The sequence below is a fragment of the Drosophila suzukii genome, chromosome 3 (genome assembly GCF_043229965.1).
Source record: "Drosophila suzukii chromosome 3, CBGP_Dsuzu_IsoJpt1.0, whole genome shotgun sequence".
NCBI classification, from domain to species: domain Eukaryota; kingdom Metazoa; phylum Arthropoda; class Insecta; order Diptera; family Drosophilidae; genus Drosophila; species Drosophila suzukii.
The window spans coordinates 75,376,126-75,403,379 of NC_092082.1; the positions used below are offsets into that span (position 1 = coordinate 75,376,126).

The following is a 27,254-nucleotide window of genomic DNA, read 5'->3' on the forward strand; positions in this document are numbered from 1 at the left end:
GTTAAAGGGCCGCCCTAGCAAGGGCAATTGTTTTTGTTTAGATTTTGTTTCCGTTTCTTTCTTTTTTTTTTAGTTTTTTCTTTAGTTTCTTTGAGGTGTGTTAGCACACTCTTAGTTGCTGTAGCCTAGCGCTGGTTGGTTATTTAATGTTAGCTAAGTTTAAATTATGTATTTACAGATGCTAAGTGCTAGCTCGAAGTGATACGCTAATTTGTGTTACTTTTGTGTATGGGATTTTGATAAATGCCTTATGAATTTAGAACGATTTACAGTTATTTACCGCTGGGGTAGATCTCTCACTAGATGATAGCTTACTACTATGTGTCTTACGGGCGTAATTCATGAAATGTCCAGCAATATTTTCCAACCTTTACAATCGTTTTGTTTGTGCTTTTGTGCCTATCATCTATTTTATACAATTTCTCTCCTTCCATCTTATTATACAAGCTAATATTATAGAGATGTAAACGGTTTCACCATCAAATATTGTTGGACGACGCGATGATGTGTAACGGATGAGTGGATTTGTGAATGTGAATGTGAGCGGATTACTGATTTACAAATTCAATTCAAGCATAGTTGATTTGTTTCGGTTCTTTTTCTTTCTGTGCATTTGTCTGTCAGCTTGCGTTCTGCGGGCGCCAAGAATTCATAGTTGAAGAACTGATTTATCACAAGTATTGGTTTTAGTAATTGCAATTAAGTAGAAGGCTTCGCATACGATCTCCGGAAGGGGTAACAACTTGCAAGACGAACTCTGGACGAGTTAAAATAATTAATTAATTAAAAAATAAATAACAATCATGCTGACTAAATGAGTAAACCATAAATGGGAGGATTGATGCGATGAATGAGGGGACAGCTCCAATGGGCCGACAGCAGCAGGTGCATCAAATGTTGCCAGCAACACGTGGCAGCTAGTTCAGTAAAGGAATAACCAAGTCGCCGCTCAGTAGTACAGGTAACTATTGTTAAACATGTCGTAGCGGTAATCGAACTGTTGCTGCTGCTGCTGTTGCTGCTGCTCGGATCGATGCTGCTGCTCGCTCTGGAAGCTAGTGAACCAACTCTTAGTTGCGGCAATTCGCAACAGGTACTTTCATTCCTTGCGATGCTGCTGCGGCTGCTGACCTCCCGGTTGCTGTTGCTGCGACTGCAGATGATGCTGCTGCTGCTGCTGTTGCAGGTGAGGCGGCAGCCTCGACTGCTGTTGCTGCTGCTGCGACATGCCGCTGCCCACATGTTGCGCCTGCATTCCGTGCTGGCTGTGATGGCCATGCATGGGTGCCTGGGTGGGCACATGGCCATTCAGACTTCCGCCGCCAGCCGACGAAACAGCATTTGAAGCAGCCGTGGCCGTGCTGTTGCCCTCGGACTTCTCCCGGGGCAGCAAATAAACGGAGCCATCGGTAGCCTGCTGCAGACTGTAATCCGCCGGTGAGCACGGATTTCCCTCGGGATCCCGTAGATACTGTAGAGTAAACCATTTAATTAGTTTGCGTTCCTACAATTAAATAAAATAGAAACCCACCTGGAAGACATGACGATGCAGCATGGCGAACTTGTTTGAGATACGCTTGCGCTCGCTCTCCAAATGATCGCGGTCCTGATTGAGCTGCGTCTTGCGCTTGACCACCGCATTCACCTCGTCCTCAAGGGTCAGGATCTGGTCTAGCTTGCGCTTACGGCAGTTCTGGGCAGCCACCTTGTTCTTTCCACGACGACGAATGTCGCGAATCAGCGACAACTGGTTCTCGCTTAGGTCGTACTTGGACAATCGCTCGTTGAACTCGTCCATGGGCAGATTAATAATGTCCTGCACGGAAATGGGGATGTTCAGGGATCGGGCACGCTTCTCATCGCGTGTCAGATGCTCGTCCTCCAAGCTGCTGCTACTTCCGCCGGCACTGCTGTTGCTGCCGGCACTCGATCCCTTCGAAGTTGTCTTAGTGGCCACCAGAGGCTTCTTATCGCGAGCCTGGGGTCTGGGCAGGGAGCCACTTCCCTGGGGTAGCGAGTAGGTATGATTTAGTTGCACCAAATCCTGTGAAGTCCTGGGCGATGGTCGTACTGTATAGTCCCCGGAATAGGTGCTTCCGCTGGCTCCCATGCCGTAGGCCTGGTGATGATGGTAGTCCTTGGTAAGAGCGGGTCCCATCGCTCCTGGCTCACTGATGCCACCGCTGGCCATGCCCGACGAGGCGTAGCCAGCATCGTACTCGTACTTAATGCTCTGTGATTGGACTGCAGTAGCAGCTGCTGGTGGAGCTGTGGGCGGCAGAGCCGATGGGGTCTGCTTATGGGGATCCCTCTTGCCGTATAGCTGATGCTTCTTCTGCGCCACCGGCGGCTGACGGGTGGCTGTGCTCAGCCGCGAATTGTTATTGTAGCTAAAGTCGTAGGGGCCGCCGTACTTGCCCTGATGATAATCCTGGGCGGAGTCGCTGCCCTCACCCCACTCGCCGTCGGAGAGGGACGGCACTCGCTCCGAACCCATCGAACTGACAGCACTGTCGCTGGACGCGTCCAAGCGATCCGCACCGCCTTGTGCTCCTGCACCGCCGCTGGCCAAAAGATCGGCGGTCATGCCCGCTGCTCCAGTGCCCACAGCCGAGCCGCTCATTGGGCCCACGCCGCCTGCAGCTCCGTTGGCTTGGTTGCCGTGCGGATTTCCCGCTCCCAGTTGAGCCGAGCTGCCAGAGCCGTTGCTAACATGTCCACTGCTGGGCAAGCCTAGGACCGAGGAGTTGTTGCTGGTGCTGTTGTCCACCATGCGACAGAAGCCTGCAATGGGAGAAGAGTTCAATTAGTATAGTTCATCATAAAGTAAACAGGAAGGTTAATGCTTATCTATCCTTTTTCCAGTATATAAACAAAGACCTAGACAAAATCAAGTCAAGTATGGTACTGATCATACTAACCAATATAAAATAATCTTTGTAAACCTATAAAAGAATAAACTAACTACTCTACAACGTACCTCCTCCTAACTCAATTGGGCTATAGGTTTATTGTTATAATCGTAGGAATGGAAAATGCATACCAAGAAGCTCCTGAACTTGATGATGTGGTGCAATATTGATCTAAATTAGCTAGTAGAACTAGTTCTCCTACTCGTACTGCTGATTTTTGGGGCTGACCCACTTCACTTATACGGTGTTTATTAGAGATTCGCCCTTATCGCCAGGCACGTCTTGAATCACTCGCAGCTTCGATTATTCAGCACAAATTTACGACTAGCATTCCGGTCGCTCGGAGCAAGGAGAAGTACTAAAAAACTGTGCAGTCATTTTCCATATTTCACTGGGACTTATCTTATCGGGCGATAAGGAATGAGTGTGTGCGAGGAGCAGCTCGTGTGCGTCTGCCACCTTTTTTTTCGCTGTTTCGCAAATACCTGGCCACATTTCCACATCTTTCTGGCCCTCCCTGATAAGAAGGAGTCAGATCTGCTCCCTATATCTAATCACTGTCCACACGGAGCCCGAAAAACAAAAACGACACGCCCAAGGGGCATATTTCTTTTTGGGTCTAACCAAAAACACGTAATCTCCATGTGCAATCTCACATTATTGCGCGCCTGCAGTTAATTAGCCAAATCAATTCGTAAGCTGATTGGAGCAAGCTCTCATGTATTTATACCCTCTGTGTGCAAGGTCAAAGCTTAAACCATAAACATTGATGACTTGACAAAATGCGATACTTTGTATGAGCACGAAGTGTATATGAATACGGGGAACGCTGTTTATAATGGAAGTTTTCTTTTATAAAGAAGGCAATCTTTTATAAATTATTGACTATGATAGTAAAGCTAATCTTTGCTTTAAATTTTCCTTAGACTTTCCTTGTTATTATGAACTTGAATGGGTTTTGAATAGATTTTATTAGTAAAGATAGACAGAAATTTATTTCTGATGATAACAGGTTAAGTTTACTTTGATCAAAAGTTTAGGAATCGAAATTGAGTGAATTATGTGGCTTTTCCCTGAAACTAACTTTAAAATTAAAATAAAATGCAACCTACATGGGGAAAAATGTGAATAAATGTAATAATTAATATTTCCTTTAAATTTTCTTTAGACTTTCCTTTTGAATAGATAATATAAGTTAAAATAGATAGAAATTTATTTCCGATTATAGCAAGTTCAGTTTACTTTAAAGAAAAGTTAAGGAACCAACATTGATTGCATTAAGTGGGTTTTTCTTGAAACTATCTTTAAAATTAAATTAAAATTTCACCTAAATGAGGAAATATGTTAACTAATGTAATAATCATTCAAATATGGGTTTCCCCATATCGATAGTGCACTGTAACCGAACAGGAGAGTTATCAGCGACGAATTGAGCGCAAAAGACATAACGGAAACCATAAAGATAACCGTTAAAGCCAGTGACACGTTTCATGATGTGCAAAAAAAAGTATGTAAAAATAATACAGAGATCCAAATTGAGAACGTCTTTGTTTCGTTGAAACCTAACCCACTTGCGATATTTCCCGTACTCAGGAACTACACTCCACACCAACCCCCTAGAATTCGCAGATATTAGCAACTATTCATACGACTCTCCTCCTATGCTCTTGAGCTTTTTTTTTAACGTTATTGTTTCGAAAAGCGATGACTCAGCAGTTTAAAAATAGTAAACAGCAAACAGGCGGGCAAATAATAATAAAAAAAAAAATGGAAAAAAAAACTTGCTGAGCGGGCATTAGGCTGCGGGCAGAATGAGAGATATAGAAACCGCTCGAGAGAGAGAGGACAGAACGTTCCGCTGATATCAGAATCAGAAACAGCAACAAAGATCGCCGTGCGGCATGACTAATGAAAAAATTGTTACGCGGTCACAAGTAAAATTTTAGAGGGCTTTCGCTCTTTTTTTGGCAAGGGGCACGGACACGGGCACCGAAAATAAAACCACCCCAACCAAACGATCCAGAGCATTATCTATCTATCTAGTTCTCTGATCACTCTCACCTGTTGAATTGCTTTCACCGTTTTTGGGATGCTGCTAGATCGCTCGACATCCGCCAAATTAAACTCGAAGATATATATATTTCGATATATTCTATACTGCTCCCAAATGCGTCACTGTTTTTATCAAATTGGTTATGCTAATTACATTAAGTATACGGCACGTTGCGCGTTGTGATATTTTTCCAATACGTATGTATGTAGGGGGGTACATAAGTATATTTTTTAATGGTTTTTCGAGTCGCGTCGGTGTCGGTTCTAATATTTACTTTACTATCGGATTCGATTGTTCGTGTTCGACTGATTTGCCTCTGCCTCGCGCTCTGTTCTTTTCGCCTTGCTTTTCGCCCTGCCTCTTGAGTGGAGTGGATTTGTGATTTTTTAGCTTTTCGTCGCTCGAAGTGAGTGGCAGTCGCGAAACCTGAGCGCCCGCTCTCTTCTACCCCCCGCTCACTCAACCAAACTCTGAACTAATTGTACGAATTTCGTATGCTAATCGCACAAGAACGATAAACAGTGAAAAAAAATGTAAGGAAAAGCTCACCAGGTGAGTGAAATCGTGCTTGAGTGAGAGTGATACTTTTCTGTCGCTGCTTGCGCACGCGCTTTTCGCCTCGTTCTGAGTTGTGGGGTCTTGAGTCAAAGCTTTCTCGCGATGAGTGGCTAGTGGGTGGAGAAGCCGCCAACGATGCGCATTCCACTTAACGGACCCCAAAGCTTATTATTAATTTAACAGAACTTTTTGGGGGATTCGAAAGCTCAGCACTGAGAGAAATTTAAGTGTATAAGGGTTAGGTAAAAGTCTCTAGTTTTATATACTACCTATTTTGAATTTCGTTAAGTTATAGCATATAAATAATAGAGGATTTATTTGTAACTGCAGGAACTGTAATAAGTGTTAATGATTTAATAATAATCCGAATTCCTATGATTGTGATATAATAAAAATCTAATAACGATATTTTTTTTAAAACTTTACTTAACCGTTCGAGGAAATAAAGTTTCTGTCAGCCATATTTGATTGCTCATAATAGGATTTGTTTATCAAATTGGTAATTGTTAGGTAGGGTCCCCGGTTAACTATTATTTTAGAAATAACAAAGTTAGGTTGGTTGTACCTTACTGAAACAAAGCTATCTTGATAAATACAAAGTATTATAAATAGAAAGTTGTAAGAACTCACTCTCATTCATGTCCATCAAGTGCAGATCCTCGTCGGTAAAAATGGAGTTGATAAAGCCATCCGTCTGGTTAATGTCCGAAGAGGTGTTCTAAAGAAAGTTAAGTTAAAATCGTTATAAAGGGATACAGAGACAAAATATAGATGTAACTCACCCCGTAGTACATCAGATCGTGCTCCACCTTATAGGCGGCGGCAGCAGCGGCTGCTCCATCGGCCTCATGGCTGGAATTGGTCAGATGCATGCTCGAGGTGACAGCCGAGCCCAGATTGTGTCCATAGTGGGGCTGGCCAGTGGGGCAAATGTCGCCCAGAGCGGCATTCGGGTGGTGCAACATGGCCGCGTGGTGCGGTGGCGGCGGTGGTGGTGGCTGCAAGGGAGCAGTGGCGCCACTTCCGTACTGACCATGCTGGCCGGGAGTTCCCGGTGCTCCGTTCGAGGGAGTCGCCTGATAGGAGTAGCCCGGATAGTGGTGCGGATAGGGCGACATATCGGATACCCCGCCCACCATGCTCGGAATGGGACTGAAGTAGGTGGCAAAGTCCTGAAGACGCTCCATCGAAACGCTGCGATTCAGACGCGGCATGCGGCCCTGCAAGTAAAGAGAAGACAAAGAGACATTGATTAATTCGGCGCTCGTCGCTTAGCCGCGTTGATGTATTAACAAGGTGAGAAGGGTTCGGAATTACGAAACTTATAACTCAATAACCGATCAATCATCCGCCAGGGGAATTCTCTAGAAACGCGGCCAGACAATAAACCGAATTCAAATTGCGCTACAAGTAACAATCTCCTGGCTGTCAGAGTCTCAGTCTCAGACTCAAACTCAAACTCCGACTTCGATTCCGATTCCGACTCTCTGTGTAAGCCAAAAAACGTGCACAATGTATCGGTCTGGCGATTTGACTGCCAGATCGATCAATGTGGAATTGAAATGAAATTCGTATCTTTCAAATTGACAAGTGCTCGGGGTTCGCAGCCCAGCCAGCGGTCTTGGCCAGTTTTATTTTCGTCTTATTTCTGTTTTCCTAAGACTCCTCTGTAAAAAAAAAAAAGCTGGCTCTGTAAGTCTTGGCATCTTGGGCTGGCTGGCTGACTGATGGCCGGGGATCGTGAGACGACTGTGACTTCATTAGGCCGCCTTTTGTTATTGTTAATTACCGGTGGGTTTATTTATTTATTCAACTAATTCCGCAGCCAGAGCGTGGGCGAATGGCAAAGGTATATATCGTATATATAATATGGCATTCTACTCCCCCCACAAAACTCACACACTCGAATAATAATATTCCTCGAACTCGAACTGCGATCCTTTATCAATTCCTTTAGCGGCACCAATTTGTTTTTAATGCTAAATGTGCAATTAAGATCTTTCAGAGATGGGATCCGATACGTTCCGATCCGATCCACCTATATCTGGCTGACGTTGACGCTGATGCACTTTGACACTGACATTGCCGATAAGGATCGAAAGCGAGAAACGAAAATTCCGACAAAAGAACTCTGGATTCCGATCGAACTCCTTTGCGCGTTGACGTTGAGTTGTCGTTTGACCAGCACCAACTGACTGACTGACGGAATGACAGTAGCGAAGGCGACGCACACAGATACTCGGAGATGGATGCATTCTGCTATGTGTGAGTGCGGCCTGAACAAACAACCTGTGTATCCGAGTATCTCGCCATGCGCATGTGTATCTAATGAATGCCTCAACACGCTCCTGAACTCAAACAGGTAAGTCGAACACGGCAGGTAGGAGCCATCGTCGAGCATTGGGCGTTCACTTCAGCCAGTTGCAGTCGCTCTGCATCTGTATCTGTGGCTGTGTATCTTTGTATCTGTGAGTGCGCAATGCGCATGTGTAATTTGAATTGTCACTGTCTTGTCATTAACTTCTGGTGTTGGCCATTGTTTGTTACGCTTCACACGCAAACAAATCCAACCGACAGCTTAGACACGGTAGCCGATCTCCTTACACACATGTATCGATCTGTAGAGTGAGATCGTCTAGGGGTTTTTGTGTGTGCCCAAGAATCTATTCTCTGGAACCTTTAATTCAACCTCAACCGTTACAGGCGATCAAGAAAGGGGCGGAAGATGCATTAGATTGCATATTTGATAGGGGAATTACCATCATTTAAGAGTATTTCATTATTACCGATCCCATTAACTGTTGGCATTCGGGTTCCGCTAGATTAGGTCCATAATCTATAGCGGTTTTTGAGTTATACTTGGTATATAGGGAAGTTCATCTTAGATGCTTTAATAAATTATAAAACCTAACACTATTATATACAAAATATAAAATACCTCACTTTAAATACTCATTTATTGAACAACTAATAACTATTTTTATTTAATCATAGACTATATCAAAGCTCATTGATCATTTTTATACCAAACATGATGCAAATGTGTTAGCAATTAATTTAATGAAAAGCAATTCATCAACATAATATATATTTTTAAAATGAACACGAGCTTGTGAACGTGAATCCTAGGTGAATTCAAAGTAATCAGCTACAAGTGCATTTAGTATGAAAAATAAGTTTTTAATTGATCGAGTCCCAAGATCGATGTTTAATCTTTAAAACAAGCACTTTATTTTCGATATTTGTTAAACATATTTCCACGAAATCCCCAATCCGTCAATGGTAAACCGGGAACCACCGATATTCTATGGCTTACACTTAGTCCCTGTTGCCAACGGCCGGCAAATCCCCTCAAGTCCCCAGCCATCACACCTGAGCGGTAGTTTCGTGGGTTTTTTGTCATTAACTTGATTTATGTGTGTGCACAAATCGAGTCCCATGACAGCCGCAGTCTGAGTTTCTCAGTTCGAGTCGCAACTTAAGCCTCCGCAGCCATCAAACTGTTTACATAAATTGAATTAAAATCGTACGGCAAAAAATCGGGGGGAAAAAACTACAGCCAAGAAAAACAACGAAGCGAGGCAAAGCAAAACAGAGATGCTGTAAAATAATTAATAAAGTTTTTTTATTATTTATTATTTTTTCACTCGCTCTGCGCTGATTTTTCAGCGTTAAGCTTTTTGCAAATATTTAAAATTCACATAATTAAAGCCGTGCAGGGCGATTAGGGGGTAAAAAGAGGGCGGGGCAGGGGCAGGGGCAAGGGAGGGACATTAAGAGATAAATTTTTTTGTAATTCGCGCGCGCTAAATGGGGATTTAATTGCAGGGGCTACTGCCGAGCGGGCTCAAAAGATGCAATCAAGGTGCGGAGGGGGAAGTGGAGGGCAGGCACCGCTGCAAAGTGCCACCGAATTCAATAAACACTTCGGCCCCATGCGGAAAAGTCAAGTGGCGCATTGCAAGCGACACAAAAAAACAAAGGCTCTGCGCAAAAAAAAAGAGTCAACAACAAAGTGTTCGTAATGAACGCAGGCGCCTCCCTTCCGCGACTTCACCTCCCCACATTGCACTCAATGCCTCAAGAGCTTGGCTTAGTGATTGCAATTAGCAGGAGATACACACGAAAATATAATACAATTTAGGGGTAAAAAGGTTTTAGATCATTTAGAATACATGTTTTATAGGGATTGTAGTATTTCCACTTACAAAACATCACTAAGAATATTTTATCAATACTGGAAACTGTTTGTACAACATTTACTGTATTGTTTTTCCCAGGAATTGTACTATAATAAATAAATGAATAATATTGGGTGGGCAAGAAAGTCATGTCGTTTTTTTTAGTAATCGTTTTTAATCTAATTTATTTACGACTAATCGAGCACCAGGGTCACACTTTTTAGTATCGTTTTAAAGCTTATTGTCTTAGGTACTATCGACGAAAATTTGGTAATTATTCGATAACATTTGTGGAAGCTATAGCAAATTAAACATGGAGGACCAAAGTGAGCATTTTCGGCATATTTTGCTTTTTTACTTCCGAAAAGGAAAAAAAGCGGTCGAAGCTCGCGAAAAATTGTGCGAAGTGTATGGTAAAGATGCCATGAGTGATCGCCAATGTCAGCGCTGGTTTGCCAAATTCAGGCTTGGAGATTTTGGAGTTAAAGACGCCCCACGTTCTGGTCGACCATCGGCCGTTTTTGACGAACAAATTCAGGCTTTGCTGGATGAAAACCGGCGCTATTCAACGCGGGAGATGTCAGAGAAGCTCAGTGTGTCGCATACAACGGTTGAAAACCATTTGAAGAAACTTGGCTACGTAAGCAAGCTCGATGTTTGGGTTCCGCATAACTTAAAGGAAATTCACCTAACTAAGCGTATCAACATCTGCTATTCTCTGCTGCAACGGATTAAAAACGATCCTTTTTTGAAGCGGATCATTACTGGCGACGAAAAGTGGGTTGTTTACAATAATGTCCAACGAAAAAGATCATGGAGCAAGAAAGATGAGCCAGCCCAAGCCACATCAAAGGCCGATATCCATCAGAGGAAAGTTATGCTGTCTGTTTGGTGGAATTGGAAGGGTGTAGTGCACTTTGAGCTGCTGGGACGGAATGAAACCATCAATTCAGATGTGTACTGTCGCCAGCTATCCAATTTGGCGGAAAAAATTAAAGAAAAGGAGCCGGCACTAGCTAATCGCAAGGGTATAGTCTTTCACCATGACAACGCTAGGCCCCACACATCTTTGGTCACTCGGCAAAAATTAACGGAGCTGAATTGGGAAGTGCTACCACATCCACCTTATAGTCCGGACTTAGCACCTTCAGATTACCATTTGTTTCGCTCTCTTCAAAACTCTTTGAATGGTAAAAACTTTGATTCAGATGAGGCTGTCGAAAACCACTTGTCTCGATTCTTTGCTGGAAAAGACCAAAAGTTCTTCGAGCGCGGAATTATGCAGCTGGCCGAGAGATGGTCATTAGTGGTCGAACCAAACGGCCAATACATAATTGATTAATTATAAGTCCTGATATAAATAAATCATCTTTGAAAATATTGAAAAAAAACGACATGACTTTCTTGCCAACCCAATAGTATGTTCTGTAAATGAATTCTACAAAAAATAAAGCATAAAGCCTTGATATCATAACAAAACTTATTATCATATATGATCCTACATATTTTTCTCTGTGTACAGACGGTCATAGATCGCCATAACGACACCTGAGGGCAGGTAGCCACAGCACAGCACAGAGACGCATCATCAATGAATGCAAATGGTAAATTAAATGTGATCAGGAAGTTGCATAATGATTATTCGCACTAGGATCTAGAGATGAAGTGCTGGAAAAACAAAGCTTAAAGCCGCCTAATGACACTTTCCGTTTAACGGGATGGAAAATCCCCCCAGAGAGTCGGCAAAGGATTTAGCCGACAGTGGTTCTGAGGAATCCTGCGAATAACCGATCATCTGGCTCATTAAATGGCTTTGGCAAGTGCCGAGCCGGCAACCCGCTGGCATTCACAAAAACTGTAAAACTGCATGGACCACATCAAACACGCCGGACTAAGCCTAATCCACCAACTCAGGCTGACCGCTGTGGTTTTCCTTTTAGGTGAGGTGCTATACGGGTTTATGAGAGTTTGCTACCGGGGAAAGACTTTACAGTAATTGCCGCTGACTTCATGACTGCTTCGCCTTTATGGTGCTGTCTCTTTTGTCAACTATAAGGATGTAGTCTTTTTTTGGGAAGACTAGGCAGGTCAAAGGTTGAGCACAGGTTTGGGCCTTCATTCAGGAAGCACTTGTTTAGCTCATTCTTGTGGTGGATTAGTTTTATAGGGTCCGGAGAGTGGAGCATAAATTGTCTGAACCAGAAGAGATTACGTTGTTGTGACCAAAAGCAATAAACGATGGTAACATATAGTATCCTCAAGGTCTAAAACAAGTTAATCAAGCTTGAAAAGTTATTTACCTCTAAAATTCTATTACTTCTCTGTGATATTTAAATATCAAAAGTATATATATATATTCAAATTGAGCTCAGTCGTGAAGAATCAAGAAATACCAAAAGACACCAAACAAGATCAAGAATAACGAAAACAACAGCTAAGTAAACACACGGAGAGTGAGAGAGAAACGGGTTAAGAAAGATCTTTAGAAAACTTAACAAAACTGAAGAGCAGCTCAGTCGGGGTACATATAAAACCAAGATGGGAGACTACAGCTTGTACCTCAAATATAAACACCGTCTAGATCTGTATGTTCGTATGTATGTCTATTATTTTAACGTTGCTCGCATTCGTTGTTGCTCTTTCCGTACATTTTTGATGAGCAGTTACAACAAAAGCCAAAAAATAATAATACAAAAAAGTCAGACCGACAAGAAGCGGCTAAAAAACGAGTGAAGAATGAAGAGTGCAGAAAAGAGAGGCCCAGAAGACTGGGGGCCTGATTGACGAACTTGTGGCTGGAAACGGAATAAAAGCATATGAATTTTGGGGGGTGAGGGGCTACCAATGGGGGCAAGGTGGAAAGCATGTACAACCAGATTTGAAGCTTTGTACAAACAGCAACAACAGCGACTCTTGAAGAGAGCAGCCCCAAGATCAAGTGCTTAAGAACACCCCACGAGGGGGAGGGGTTGGAGACCGGGGGAGCTGGCCAGGCCACGTGAAGAACCAGAAGAAATGGAAGGCAGATCATGAAGAAGGGAAAACCGAACTCTGGAAAGAGACACTCCAAAACGAGGAGAAGCAGCCCCAAGAATAACGAAAGCGACGTGCGAATGATCCTTGAATGATTACATATGTACATTTACATATAACCCCACAACTGAGGTCAAAATATAAGTTTTTAAAGTCTCGAAATTTCTGTAAACTAAGATTTAACTGTATAGTATCTTTACAAAGTTCTAAGAAAAAATAAAAACAATAAAAACAATTTAGGATCTGTTCATTTACTTAAGAAGATACATACATTATTTTTAAGACACAAAAGAAAAATGTACTTTTTTCTGATCTGAACTCCTTTACGTCTCGTTTAAAATCCCTATTATCTTGACCCCAGCTGTACCTACACTCACGCTCCGTAGGGTATGTACATGTGTACCCATGTAAGTATGTGGAGCGCTCGACGGATGGCAGCACTTGAACCGAGCATCCGCATCAAATTATAAATAAATATACCTTTTTTGTCTGTGGGGAGGATTACGATCGATGCACACATACCTGGTGATGGCCATGATGGAATCCGCCGGCAGCTGGCTGCCTCTGGAAGGCGCTGCCCGTGCCGCTGCCCACGCCCACTCCGACGCCGACGCCCACGCCGACTCCACCACCATAGTTGGCCTGCTGCACCGCCCGCTGGTGGGCGGCAGCTGCAGCAGCAGCATGGTGGGCATGGGCGTGGTGCATCGACGCATGGTGGTGGCTATGGGGATGGGCATGGGGATGGCCATGGTGCGGATGGGGGTGGTGGTAGGGCGGAGCCGTGGATTGCAACATCTCGTCTAACTCCTTCTTGGCGTCCTCATCTAAGTCAAACAGGGGCGAGCCCACGGAATTCTGTAGGTCCTCGAAGTCGCACACCGAGAAGCTATCTCCGTCAGCCTTCTCCGGATCGGTTTCCTTGTTTTCCGCACCGAGTCTACGTTGCTTGTTGGGAACTCCTTCGCAACCGAGGTATTCCTCACCGGTCTCCGATACAATCCGTTGAGCTTGGTTCTCGTTCAAAGCAGCAGCTGCCTGCGAGGTGGAGGCCACCGGATCGTTGGATAACTGGGAGATTGGGAAGAAACACATAAGGTATTTTCTAAGGACTAGATGGGAAAACGGACTTACCTCGTCTTCGAGGTTGGAAAATTCAGAGAGCTTGAGTACGTCGTTCAACAACTCATCCAAGGGCAAGCGTATGTATTCACCTGTGGGGGAGAAAAAATGAAATGGCGTTTTTAAAAACTCATTCTTATTATGTTTTGCATACGATTTGATCTTGGTTCTGGTTTAAAATTTTCTAATAACCCTTTAGTGTTGAATTTTTTGATTGTTTATCCTATAATATTCTGATAGTTAAATAAACTTCAACAGTTAATTCAAAGCTTCTATCGATACATTCTTCGGCCCTCATTTAACCAAAATCTAAGGTATAAAGGAAAAATCCTACCTCATGCTTTATTACTGATTTTATATCTATAAGAAAATATTCCGTTCATATTGTTTTGGTATCTAGCTTTGGGAATATCAATAATCCTCGTTTTCCGCTACCAAGAAATATTTCTTTTCCGCATAATCATTTTTAAGCAATCATCTCTTCTTTTGATCGCCTAGAATATTTATAGTAAATAAACTGCATTCCCTTCCCTTGGGGAAGAGTGCCCCCAGAGTCAAGATCTTTGTGACCCTATCGAAGTATATAAAATATAGGAAAATATTTTGATCATTTGAATGGGATAGCTGGCCGTCTCTTTAAAAACTCCCACTCCCTTTGAAACTCCCCAGAGAGTGATCAATTTTCTGCTACAAAAACAGTTTGAAGTCCCGAAATATCCCGGGGGCAAAGAAGAAGGTAAACAAGGAGCGTTCCTAACAGTAGCACTTTCCTGTGGGAGTGAGAGTTCGGAAAGATCAGCGGAGAGATCACAGAGTGGACAGTAACTAGAGTCAGTCAAGCTGCGGCGATCATTAATCATAATCATAAAAACGTGATCTCTGGGAGATCTCCTTCACTCAAGTCGTCTGACGGAAGCAGCTGAAAAATATTGCAATAAATGAACGATTTCCCAAGCTCCCAGCGGTCTCACCCCCATCATCTCCACCTAATTGATGATCAGTTATGACAGCTCCGAGATATCTAAACTAAACACAAACTAAACCCCAGGCACAACAATAAGAAAGCTTCCCTCAAGTATATCGCTTACAATTGACTCGCAGACAATTGATTTCTGGTCAAATATTGATGGCAGCCAAATATTTGCATTGGAAATTCTCGGGAAAATCCAAGTCAAGAACTGAGTGGGGGTATTCGACATTATCAGAAAATTACTACTTAACATCTACTCGAGTTCCACGAAGAGTTTTCCTCCCGACTTCCAGACGTGGGCAAACATATAGATAAAGCCAAAACGAAAACCCGAAAAAATAAAGGCTGAAAAGAGGGCGCAACTTGGTCGAAAGAGCGGAATAGAGAGAGACTCAAGTGGTGTGACGATGACGACCTTTGCCGGGGCACTTGAGTCGGGTCAAAAAATTAGAATAAACATCGCAGATGGAACAGTTCGGTTATCTGGGACCGGCCAACACAATTCTACCAAATGCTTTGTTATTCTTGCGATTGGTTACAAAACACATTTCCCCCACTTCTGCTTTCCCAATTTCCATCGCAACCATTTTGGGCCTGTTTCGTTCTTTTCTGTTCTGGCCATGTTTTTTTTCGGCTTGCTGGCGTATAGCCTGTTATTTTAGGGTTCTCCCTTCTTTACTTAATTTTTTTTTGGTAACAGTTCGTGGTCCGTTAATTTTGGTATGCGTTCGTGTGGGTTTCGAATTGTTTACTTATCGTTTTTGGTTGATTGTCTCTCGTTTCGTGGGTTTCCACAGCTCGCATTGTGGCCGAAACGACAACGAAAATATTATTCGATTTGGGTTCGTGTGCAGGGCTTTGTTTTGTCACCCGTTTGGTCAGGAGCAACTGTCAACTGTCACCAGCAATTAGGCGACAAGGCTCGAAAGAGGCGTTGATGGGGTCAGCAATTGTTTGACCGCCTTGAAGGTAGGGGTAGTCAAATTTTTGGTTACCTTTCAGTTTGCTCGGAAGGAAGTTAGAAAGGAATATTGTGGGAGTCGCGTAATGGAGCCGCTAATGGGGTTGATTGAGCACTAAACACCGACGGCTACTTGATATTTTCACAGGGGTGACAACGAGTGGATTTTGGGGTGGTATTGGGCGCTACACTTATCATTGTTTGCATAGATTATAAGCCTAATCGATGATTTGAATAGGGCTTGAATTGTTTTTATATTGGTTTATTGAGAAAACACTTGAGGTAAAAACTTTTCGGGAAAATTGGTTAATATGTTATCAATTGGCGGTTCCACGGAGAAGTAAAAAGTACAGTTTACGCATAGTTTGCTAATTTTCAATTTTAAAGTTCGAACCGATCGCAAATGGAACCCTTGTATAAAAAACATTAAGTCATCCTTACCCATCTTAACCCCAAGTAAAATAGTACTTTTCTTCAAAAAGAATATTAATGTGTTTAAACATTCTAACCAAGAGGCCCCACGTTGGGCGTCATTTTCTTGTTATACTAAACCCAAACTAAAATTCGAAACTCGGTCACATCTCGAACCAAACAATAAAACATTACGAACCTTTTTTAGTTCAAGGGATGCTGCAATGATGACGCAGTCGATCTCTATAAAATATTTGTGTTTATAATCCAAGAAACACAAACGCCCGAAGAGCCAAAGTCAAATGTGTCTTGGCTTTTTGGTTTTTTTTTTCGTCGATTGTCGTGTATAGATCGTTGTAGTTGTCTTTTGTGAGCAGATTGAACACAAATTGTTGCAATAAAGCGCTGATTGTTGTTGATATTCGGCCAAACACTTTGACAATTATGTAACGTTTTGACAGCCAAAATGTTGCAGAATCAACAATGGCGTGCAGACTAAAAACAGCCAAAGCAAAAGCAATCCAATCGCAACTTCGATATTGCCGTTTCCGTTGCAGACAGACTTTTATTGTCTTGACTTTATTTTGTTTTTGTTTTTTTGCTTTGCACAATTTGGATTGTATGTGTGGAAAATGGGTTTAAGTTATTTTGCAATGCCTTTGGTTATTGTAGGGGGTTTTTTTTAGAATCGCACAATGGTCACTTGAGTGTGGAGCTTGGGTATGTATTTATGATTTGGTAACTTTCACTTTTTTTTGCTTTATTTCTTTTGCACAACTGCAGAGATGCGTAATAGTTTAAAAATTGGTTAATGTTTGACACAGTTTAATGATGATTTCTTCTTCGTGGAGAATTTTTCAAATCATCTAATTGGCATAAAAAAGAGCCGAAACACTTGACTTGGCCAGAACGAGCGATTTGAACTGTCCGATTCGGAATGCCGCGTCACCTTGCCGGGCTCACAGAGTTGTTAACGAATTTTCGCCGGAGCAGAGTCCTTTTTTTCTTGTCCACGCCCACGAAATCGGTGGCAATGCTTTTCTTATATTTTACCCTTATTCGATTTTCTGCGCGCGCGTCAAGCGTCCAACGTTTCTCGAGCGTTTATAAAAATTCGAATACGATTCTAAAACGCTGCCCAAGCCTCTGCCGCGGTCGCTGCTCCGCCATCGCCGTCGACGTCGGCCGAGGCAGAGCCGCAAGAGAAATGGCGCTCTCAAGTCGGGGCCAGAGCGTGAGTGCGAGTGAGATAACCGTAGGTACTTCCTCCCCGTTTTGAGCTGCCTTTGTTCATGCGCACTCGTTTTCGCCTTGGTGTGTGTGAGCAAGGGGCGGAGCTTGGAGTTCAGCTTGGGTTGTCTACGTCAGTGTGTGTGTGTGCCTGTATTTCGTGTTTCTACTTTTGCTTTTGGCCGCTTCAATATGGACGCTTTGTTTAAGCCCGAAGTCTTCCACAAAAAAGACAAAACTGGTTCTCTTGTTCTTATTCCCAGCATGTGCATGTTTCCCAGCTTGAGTGTGTGTTTGTGTGTGAGCCACCAAGAGGAAGAAAGAACAATCTAATCAAGTAATTTAAACAGTCAACAGCAATAAAAACTGCTTAAATTTGCATGGCTAAGATGCTTGTGGTCGAAAAAAATGTCTTAAAGCAAGAGCCATATCGTTAACCTAAAACCTAACCTAACATGAGAAAATACAAATGTTTTCACGAATAAACATCTATTTGGAAAGTTTTGAAAAAGTATGACTCCAATATTAAATTACATATATAAATTACAAATTTATTTAATCATTTAAAGTCACTAAAAATAAAAGATCAACACATATTTAAACATTCCCCCAAATATATAACAATTTCTTATAAAACCCTCTCGGAATCTTCAACACCTGCTGCTTAAATAGAGCTCTTGAAATTCTCCCAACCGTATAGCCAGCAGATTTCCCCTGTCCCGAAACTTCTTCAAGTTCAGCTGCAACTCTTCCATCGATTTTATTTGTTTGCTCAGCTCCGAAATCCTCACGTCCAGGTCATTTCTAATCTCCACGGTTTCGGCTATCCACCAGTTTTGGACTTTTGCCAGCTGCTGTCGCATCTGCAACTCAAAACCGCTGACGGTCTGCTGCACTCCCGCCCGCAGTTGTTGCTGCAAGTGCCTGGAGTACTGGCTCTTGAAGCTCCGCTCTTGAGCGGCTGGCGTCCAGCTGAGCAGCTCGTATAGATACATGGTTCCCACGAGGCTTCCGAGGACCAAGACGGCTGGCCAGCTGACCGAACGGAACGCCAGGCCACTCAGCAATAGGGTTCCAATGCTTCCTTCGGACTTTATCAAGGAGGCGATCATCTGAAAATGACTCTCGTGAACTAAAGGAGCTGCAGGCGGCGCTTCTTTGTGACCATTGAGCAACTTTCGACTCTGAATTGGATTGGAAGGCAGTATAAGCTTTGCCCGAAGACGATGCCAAAGGGCAGCCATGCCCCAGGAAAACCGAAACCTTAGATCTGGCTGAAAGTCACGCATATAGGATTGACAATCCACGCTGTAGATGAGCTGCCAGTTTAGGATTTCTTCGGTGGGTTGACCCCGGAATTCAATTTCCAATTGACAAAGTCTAGATTGCAGAAGTAAAGATAGACGTTCCAGGACTCCATCGTTGAGGAGGCCATCCAATTGGGCACTCAAGGCACGTTGGTAGTGGCCAAGTTGCCTGGGTAACTTCGGGTGAAATGGGTGCGAAAATGATTGCACAGCCGAGGGTATAATTCTGTTGATCTGGTCTTTTAAAACGCATTGACCCACTCCTATTGTCAGTTCACTAAGTTCTTGAAATCGCATTTCAAGCGCTTCACTTCGCCCTTCTATCTGCCTTTCTCGATCGCCCATTTCCCTATATAAGTCAGTTCTTCTCTCCCTGTTTTCCTTCATTAGTTGACTCACTTTAACTATAAGAGGACTTATCAAAGTGGCCTCCAACTGGGTTAACATCTCCTGGGCACTTAGCAAGTGTTGCCCGAACTTGGTTCTTAAAGCAGACTCCGCTAGGCAGTTGGAGAAATCATTTTCGAATCGCTGGAACTCCAGATATCGCTCTTGTGTTTGTGTCGTGGGATTCCGATTGCAACCGTTCCTTAATTGTAGAGCCTCCAAAGCCGATACATGATATATCCTCTTCCTGGCTTGCTCCTCATTTGAATAAACACCCAGTTCATCTATAAGAAGCCTAAGGCAGCGCTCCATATGCTGATCCTTCACCAGGTGCTCCATTTCCGGTTCCTGATTGCTGGCCACATCCCATCGATTGTTAAGTATAAAGAGGTTAGGCCGTGAAAGCTTTGATGCCACCTCCTTGAAGAACTGCTTTTCCACGCGGGAAACAGTGGACTCCGCGTTGAGCACTAGAATGAAAACATCCGCATCCATGCAATAGTTATCCAGACAGTCATCCAATTGAGCAGTGACATCCACACCAGGTGTATCCATCAAAACCACATCGTAATCCAAAAGGGGGCAGCGACTCCTGGGCATGTTAACTTGCAGAAGAGTCCTGGGTTTCAATGCCCTTGGAGAATGGGCACTGGCCAGCTCATTCAGGGCACTCAGCTCCAGGTGCTGCTCCTCCTGCTCGATCTTCACATGCTCGGCTTCATCGGAACCGTTGGCCTGCACCTGGCAAAAACAACTGGTGGTGTGACCCATGGCACTGGGCAGGATCTTCTCATGAAGCAAGGCATTGATCACAGCACTTTTTCCATTTGAGGTGCGACCGAAAAAAGCCACCTTCATTCGGTTCCGCAAAAGCACCTTTTCAATAGCCTCCACTTTGCTCGCAAAGATGCGAAGTTGCTCCAGCATTTCCAGATCTTTCAAAAGAACATTATCCTCTATCAGGGTTAAAAACCCCGATATGTAAGTGCTCATATCATGGTATATATCCTGCAGTTCTGTCTTGGCATCCACAAAATCACTCAATCGCGAAGAGGAAGACGACGAGCGGGATATGAACGAGGATAGTGATGAGGTACTTTCTCCCGAGTCCGACTCACACATTTTTCTTAGATGGTTTGTAAAATTGATAAAAAGTTCTTTATAAAATATAGGCGAAAACTGTAGACGATGTTTGTTGTATTGATTCGAGGGGTTATAATACACTAAATGCTAAACAGTTTTGAAGGTACATTCTAAGGTAAACTGTTCAGCATGAGATCTTGTTTTTAACAAATTAAATATTATAGAAAAATCATAAAACATTCAAATTATATGCTTTTTAAATTATAATTTCATATAAAAGTTAATTCCTAAATAAACTGGCATAATTTAGCTGCAATTTTCATCTGACCCCAATAGAGCTTCCATTTAAATACAAGCTCCTACTTAATACCTCTCAATTTCCACCGCCCAATAAAAATACAAACCTATTTACCCAAAAATTAACACAATTACCGCAATCATGAAATCACCCAAAAGAGAGTCGGAAAAAAGCAGGCAATATGCACATTAATGGGCCACTGAACTAATAGACCGGGCTAAGACCATAGAGCCCGAAAACGCTTTTGGTGAACTTCAAAATACCAAAACTACAGCAAATAGAAAAAAAAATGAAATTGGTTGGTTGAGGTTCGGTTCGCTCTGAAAAAATTAGCAGCATCATCAACCAGATGAGGAGGGGGCATTTCGATTGGATGCTTGTATAATTTTTTTCAACGCTGTTAGAAAACAGTACACAGAGAAAATTATGACGTTCTGAAATTGAGAATTTGTATTCTCATTTTGAGGATGTACTCAATTTAAGTACAAAATTTGTGGAAAATGCTCATGTTGAGGAAAGTTTCACTCATTTTAAGAAAAATAACTTGAATTGATCACAAAATTCTAAGTTTGAGGAAATGTGTTCTTCCATTTCAAACTTGAGAATTAATATTCTCATTATGAGTATTCGATAGACTCAAAAATGAGTTGATAATTCTCATAATTGGTTCTAGAGAATTCCGTTCTGCGAACGAGACGAGAGATGAGCGGTCTTTAGTTCGTTGCGTATATGGTTGTCTCTTTCTCACTAATGGGTGTGTAAAGTGGTACGCGCCGCATTTGTGTGACTGTCATTTGCCGTGTGATTTAGCAAAGTGAAGACGTGCGCGTAACACAAAGTTAAAAAACTTTTGTAGTGAACTGACATTCGTGCCACCCTTCCGTACCTCGAGGGTAAGTTCTTTAATTTTAACTGTATTTATAATGTGCTTAATAATGATAAAATAAACAAACACTGCAAAAATATTGCCAAAGCGTGTACATCAATATTTATGTATGTGTGATTGTAAGTGGCGTGAAGCACGTGTCTAGTTTTGTTAGTTTTTTATGTATAATGTACATACATACATACATGCATTTTAAATGTACATTTAATAACATTCTAATTTTATTGTTTCATATTTATATATGCATATATATTTACAATATTTGCTAACAATAACGTTTTCTTTTCAGCCTCTTTGCTTTTCGCTAGACCAGACAGCTAAGGGAATAATATCATAACCCATAACATGGAACATAAACTTAAATAAAAAATAATGTGTTTGTATATATATAACTGTATTACAAAATATAATGAAAAAAAATATTTTACCTTTTTTCTGGGAATGGGTGGAGCGGGTTTAAGTGCAAAAGTTCTTCATTTAAGAATTTATAAGTTCACTATCAAGAACTTGTTTCTCATTTTGAGCGCTAGAAATTTCTCAGTTTGAGAAAAGGGGATACTTGATTCTAAAATTCAAGCTAAATTATTTCTTAAAATGAGTGCAGTTTGTACTCATATTGAGGAAAAATGTTCAAAAAAGAGCACAAACGTACTCAATTAAAGTACAAATTTTTTGAGAAATTTGTACTGAAAGTGAGTATTTTGCACTCAATGTGAGAATTTTTGTTCATGCTGAATTTTTGAGTACAAAAATACTCAATTTGAGTACAAATTACTTGAAAAATTCTCTCTGTGTAGGAAAAAGAGTACAGAAATATTGAACAAGCAAAACTCGCCTGGTTAATCATTTTTTTTCTCTTTTTTTTGAGAGTTTCTTGAGTGCTTTATTACAACTTAATTAGTTTAAATTGTTGCCGACGCAAAAAAGAAACAACAATAAAAGAAGCCGATGCTGATTGAGAAAATGATGGGACGTTTAGAGGGGGCTTAGATACGCGGAGTCGTATCCGGTGAAAGACAAAAATAAGCTGTGACCGCAAACATTTTTTATATCAGGCCATATTCAAATTTAATATTTTAAATTTGCATAAAAGAAAACGATCGAAAATGTACTTTTTAAATTATAATAATGTTGCTTCACTAACCTCTTTCCAACACTAAATTGACCAACACTGTGTACAGATACATCACATCTATCAGGCAAATATATATATAACTAGGCTAGTAAAAGTTAAAGAAAGTGCAACCTTTATACAAATGAAATTCTCCAATGACTTTTCACTAAAAGGCAACCCTAACCTCGAAATGAGAGCAAAAGCTGTTACAGAAAACCAGTGAGCAACAATTATGACAGGACAGATCCGCGACTTCGGATAGTGTCAACAATGAAATGGCTAAAAGAAGCCAAGCCTGATTTTAGGAAAGAAGGGGCACTATTGTTAACAGACATGTGTATAGATGGCAGTCGGTAACATTATCTGTACTTTACGCTACTTTTTGTTGTTAATGAGTTGCCACAAAATGCGAAGAAGCTGAATGAACCTTATGAATGATTTTGCTGGCTGCTCATTTGAATAGACTCATTTGAATACCACAACATAGGAAAATAAATTGGAGTAGGAAATCAAGCGCTGGGATTGCGAAACTTTCATAATCCTTAAAGTCAAGTATTTTAACCACTACGGCGGCTAATTAAACAGCGAATTTCTGTGGAAATTATGCAATTTTCAGTCCGTTTTGGCAAAACTAAGGTGTAGAGAGGCAGCGGGGGAAGGTTGCGCAAGACGAAAACACTTGAAAGTGATACGATTATGCAGCACAAAATCGTTGACCAGGCCAGACTAGACCAGACCAAAAATAAAGCCGGTCAGGACTGCAGCCCCTGGCACCTCAACCTATGCCCCCCTCTTCCCTGTCTGTTTGTTAGTTTGTCAGCATGTAAATTTCCCTCTTTTTTTTGTAAATTTGTAGCGTAATGCTGACCACGTAGAATTTGAACAATTTCTACGGTCCGCTCTGGCCCCTCTTCACCCGCACTCCCTCGCTTTTCCAGACAACAGCAGGGCGCAGAGTTGGAAAGGAGGGTCAAGGAAGGCCACCAGACAGATGAAAACATGAAGATCCTCAATAGGTGCACCGCCGCCACCGAATTAAGAGACAAGCATCGGCATTACTGCACCAGATGTTTTGTAATAACCGCTTTGATGTTTACCAAGGAGAACCCGTCGATGGCCAGGAAATTAAATAATAACTCGGGTTTCCAGTGCTCTATTATTGATAAAGAAAAACAATGAAAGAATATAACTAATTTCAATTAAATGATCTTGAAATTTATAAGCATTATAACAGCAAAAACCTAAATAAGCGGTTTTCTTTAATGATTGACTTTGAGAAGTTTGATTACTAACTAACTAATTTATAAAATCAACTGTTTTCTCCCAATTTATAGGTCTACACTCCATAAAATTCTTGAATCGAGTCTTTTGAACCTTCCAGAGAACTCCGTTTTATGTTCCCACCAGAAATCCCCTCCTCTCTACAAAAGTCACCAGTGGTCAATAAACTTGCGTAGCTTGGCAGCACAAGAGCGGCCTAACTGATTGCATAATGGAATTTAAGCCACCGAAAAAGAAACCAAAACCAAAATATCTATAACATAATTGAGAATAAGAGCATATTTCTTCGATACCACGCAAAACTTCTGGCCAAGTCATGCTCCAAAAGTTGTCAACGATCTGAGAAGCTAAAAAAAAATAAACACCAAACGGGGGAAAAGAACAAACCAAATCGAATTGAAAGGCAACGAATGTAATCAGATTTGTGATTCATTGGGAGATATATATAACGTACAGATAGATGTAGAAAATCAGAACTGTAGTTGGAAACAAACGAAGCTGATTGGAGGACAGGCGACAAAAAGCGAGGCGAATGAGTAACCGAGAGCTACTTGCAACTTAATTACCACGATTTCAGATCCTAGAAAGGCAATGAGGAACACATGTCCCCATGACAAGGCAACCTTGACAGGACAATGGCCGGGAAAATGTCACCGAATGGTTACGACTTCATTTCATAGGCTCAAAATTAATGAAGAATAGCTTGTGAAAAGCCAAGAACAACGGTCTTAACTCACCTGAACGTGAGGAAGATGAAATTTATGATTTTTCCTTAGGATTTCCTATAATAGTATCGGCTATGAAACACAATTTACTGAAACAGCAACCGAAAAATGACTTTCATTTTAGTCGTTTTATTTCGGGTTGCCGAACAATAGAAGATAATGCCGCCAAAGGCTACGGACTTCGGAGATTCGTTGGGTTCGATCCGTGGGGAATTTGGATACGCACAAATCCGAGATCGAGGCCCAGACTCAGACGCAGACAAAAGGCGAGTGCGTGTGAATGCGATATGAATCTATCGGAGTTGGGCGCGCATCAATGGATTTTTAATAAATGGCCAAACGAAGCAATCATTATAAGCAGCATAAATGCTCGTGAATAGGAAATATATCCAATATGGTGGATGGTGGCTGCTGGGCTGCTGCCCCCACCTCCAATATTTTTCTCCCTTATTCCTTGGTACACAAAATGGTGGCTAGCTATTTGCGACTCTGAGTTCTCGAGGGGATGGATGGAGTCCCTGACAGAAGCTACTTCCTCCTCCTCCTCCAATCCTTAGCTCAATGAGCCAGTTCACTGGGGGATGAGGCAGGAAGTGCCCAGGAGGGTAAACGCAGTGGCTTGCCGGAAGGATATGGCAAAATAGCCCATGTAAACTATAAAATGAATTTACTTAATCACTATGAAAATGGCATAAACACACAAACTTACTATTTGGAATAGTTGGCAAGATTCGAGAACATTTATCACAAATTGTCACATGATTCACATCCAGGAGATAATTTAAGCTCAAGTAACAACTCATGAAATAGCTCCGTAACTTACAACGGTGTTAAAGGTCAATTACAATTAGCTATTGGAAATTTTAATATATTTTCTCAGTTCTAGCGCAAGCAATTACTTTGTAAAGGGTTTTAATTGAAATAAGTGGGCAGCCTTACAACAAGAAAGAAAATAAAGCATCGATACCAAGTACATTTTCTGATTAGTCATTCCAGTGTGACCATCTTTTACAAAAATACCAATGCTACCACATTTGAAAAATAAGGTTAAAAATAAAGGTAAGGATGAGAAAAGAAAAACAAAGGTTAAGTAAAGGATTCGATAAAAAGAACTAAAACAAAACAAAATAAGCTTTTTAAATTTTTAACTTATTGGGTTCCTTTTATCAGATTTTAAACTTTCTTCATATCCCATTCTTTTACCTCTCTAAAGATACTCTTATTGAAAGTTCATCTTAAGAAAATATTCTATTATAGGAATCCCCTTACCGACACCGCCACTGTTTTCGCTTCGCAAAAAAGGGTCTTCGATCAGCCTATGTACAGCTTATAGGCCAAAGTTGAGGCCTTGCACGTTCGAACCTCCCCGTTGCCAACCCCTCGGAGTACATGTTCCATACCATATGGTGGTACATAGCACTTCTTTCCCTATATATATTATTTATATGTTTCTGTGAGTTCGTGTGTACGGCCCTTGCTATTTTGGCGAATCATGTTTCGTTCATTTTTCAAAAGAAAAATGTTGCATGCGAGGCGACGCGACGCGCGGTGGCAGCTACTTTTACTGCCACTGCCAGTGCCAGTGCCTCGGATTTGGATTCGGTTTCGTATCTGCCCCCAAGACCCGAGGGGCTGAGGCTGAGGCTCAGTAGTCGTGGTCCCATTCCGTCCAGAAAAGGCGGCACGACCGAGTCTCAGGGGCCTCAGACGGGTTTGGGCCCCTCAAGCTCATGACTTCTCCACCCCCACGGTTAATAATAAAAGTTCGTGTGCGTGTCAAAGTTTGTTTGAAAGGCAGCCACTCGGCTGGGAAATGGGAAACGAGAAACGAGGGGCGCGGTTTCAGGCAGATTAGCAGCAGCCATCGGCTTTGGCCTTTGTGGTGGGTGGTGTGGGTTGCTGCCACACAACTGAAGCGAAAAAAGCTCATTTTTCTTTTAATTTTCGTGCCTGTCAACTCAAAATGCCTACATTCATTTATAAACGTCTCGAAAATACACGCACACCATGGCCAACAATATGTTTCAGTATGCCACCCAACCTCCCAAAAACTCAACCCCCACTGAATCCAGGATAATCCATTTTCGTTTATATTAGAGCAGCCGCCATCTTTTGGCAGGCCATTTTCTTTCGACTTATTTCGTTATTTCCCTTTGTTATCAGCAAATTTTCTTTTTGGGAATAAAAAGAGGATTTGACAAAACTATATAAAAAGGATAAAATTAATTTTACTAACAGTATATAATTATTTCAGGAATTGACGAAATTGAAAATTATTTCCAGTAGATATCTTAATTCCCTTATCTAACTCCAATTCGGAAGTGCAAATAGTCAACCAGACATTTAAAAATAAACAAATTTAATCCCTTAAATTAAGTTGTACTTTTATCTGGCGAAGGAGCGTGCCTTTTTATACAAATTACATATATCTTTTATTAAGTTTTAACAACTTCTTGTCTCCCAAGAAATCTCCTGCTTCTGTCAAGCTTATCTTTGGTTATTTTTGAAAGTGAAATTATATTATCCTAGATAAGATACGGACAGACCGCAGACCTCTTCCCACATGTAACCTGAACAAGATCATATATCCACTTGCTAAAACTAGAACTTACCAGTTTCGTTATCGATGGTAAAGGGTATTCCGTTCCATTCATTGGTAATGTCCTCAAGGGGGTTCTCATTGTCCTTGTCCTGTATGATGGAGAAACACACATTATAAAAGTGAACAAAGTAGTTATTGGT

General features: G+C 41.8%; 2 protein-coding genes across 5 annotated transcripts in view; both read right to left on the minus strand.

Annotated features, from left to right (window-relative positions):
- Positions 1 to 53: 53 nt before the first annotated feature.
- The window catches only part of cnc (NFE2 like bZIP transcription factor cap-n-collar), a 45,747-nt gene continuing 18,546 nt past the window's right edge, over positions 54 to 27,254 (minus strand). For 3 of the 4 annotated variants that reach the window (XM_065866279.2, XM_036818093.3, XM_065866280.2), the window contains 7 exons: positions 27,125 to 27,203; positions 13,872 to 13,951; positions 13,260 to 13,808; positions 6,306 to 6,743; positions 6,154 to 6,241; positions 1,532 to 2,784; positions 54 to 1,471 (listed from right to left, as the gene is read on the minus strand). In XM_065866279.2, the coding sequence (XP_065722351.2) occupies positions 1,100 to 1,471; positions 1,532 to 2,784; positions 6,154 to 6,241; positions 6,306 to 6,743; positions 13,260 to 13,808; positions 13,872 to 13,951; positions 27,125 to 27,203 (2,859 nt within the window). In that variant the 3' untranslated portion in view covers positions 54 to 1,099. Of the gene's footprint in view, positions 1,472 to 1,531; positions 2,785 to 4,973; positions 5,276 to 6,153; positions 6,242 to 6,305; positions 6,744 to 13,259; positions 13,809 to 13,871; positions 13,952 to 27,124; positions 27,204 to 27,254 lie in introns of those variants that run through there. The other variant, XM_065866281.2, reaches the window with a different exon arrangement.
- Positions 17,962 to 20,353, minus strand: fzo (fuzzy onions). Its single transcript, XM_036818094.3, has one exon. The coding sequence runs from the start codon at positions 20,245 to 20,247 to the stop codon at positions 18,082 to 18,084; it is 2,166 nt and encodes a 721-aa protein (XP_036673989.3). The 5' UTR covers positions 20,248 to 20,353; the 3' UTR covers positions 17,962 to 18,081.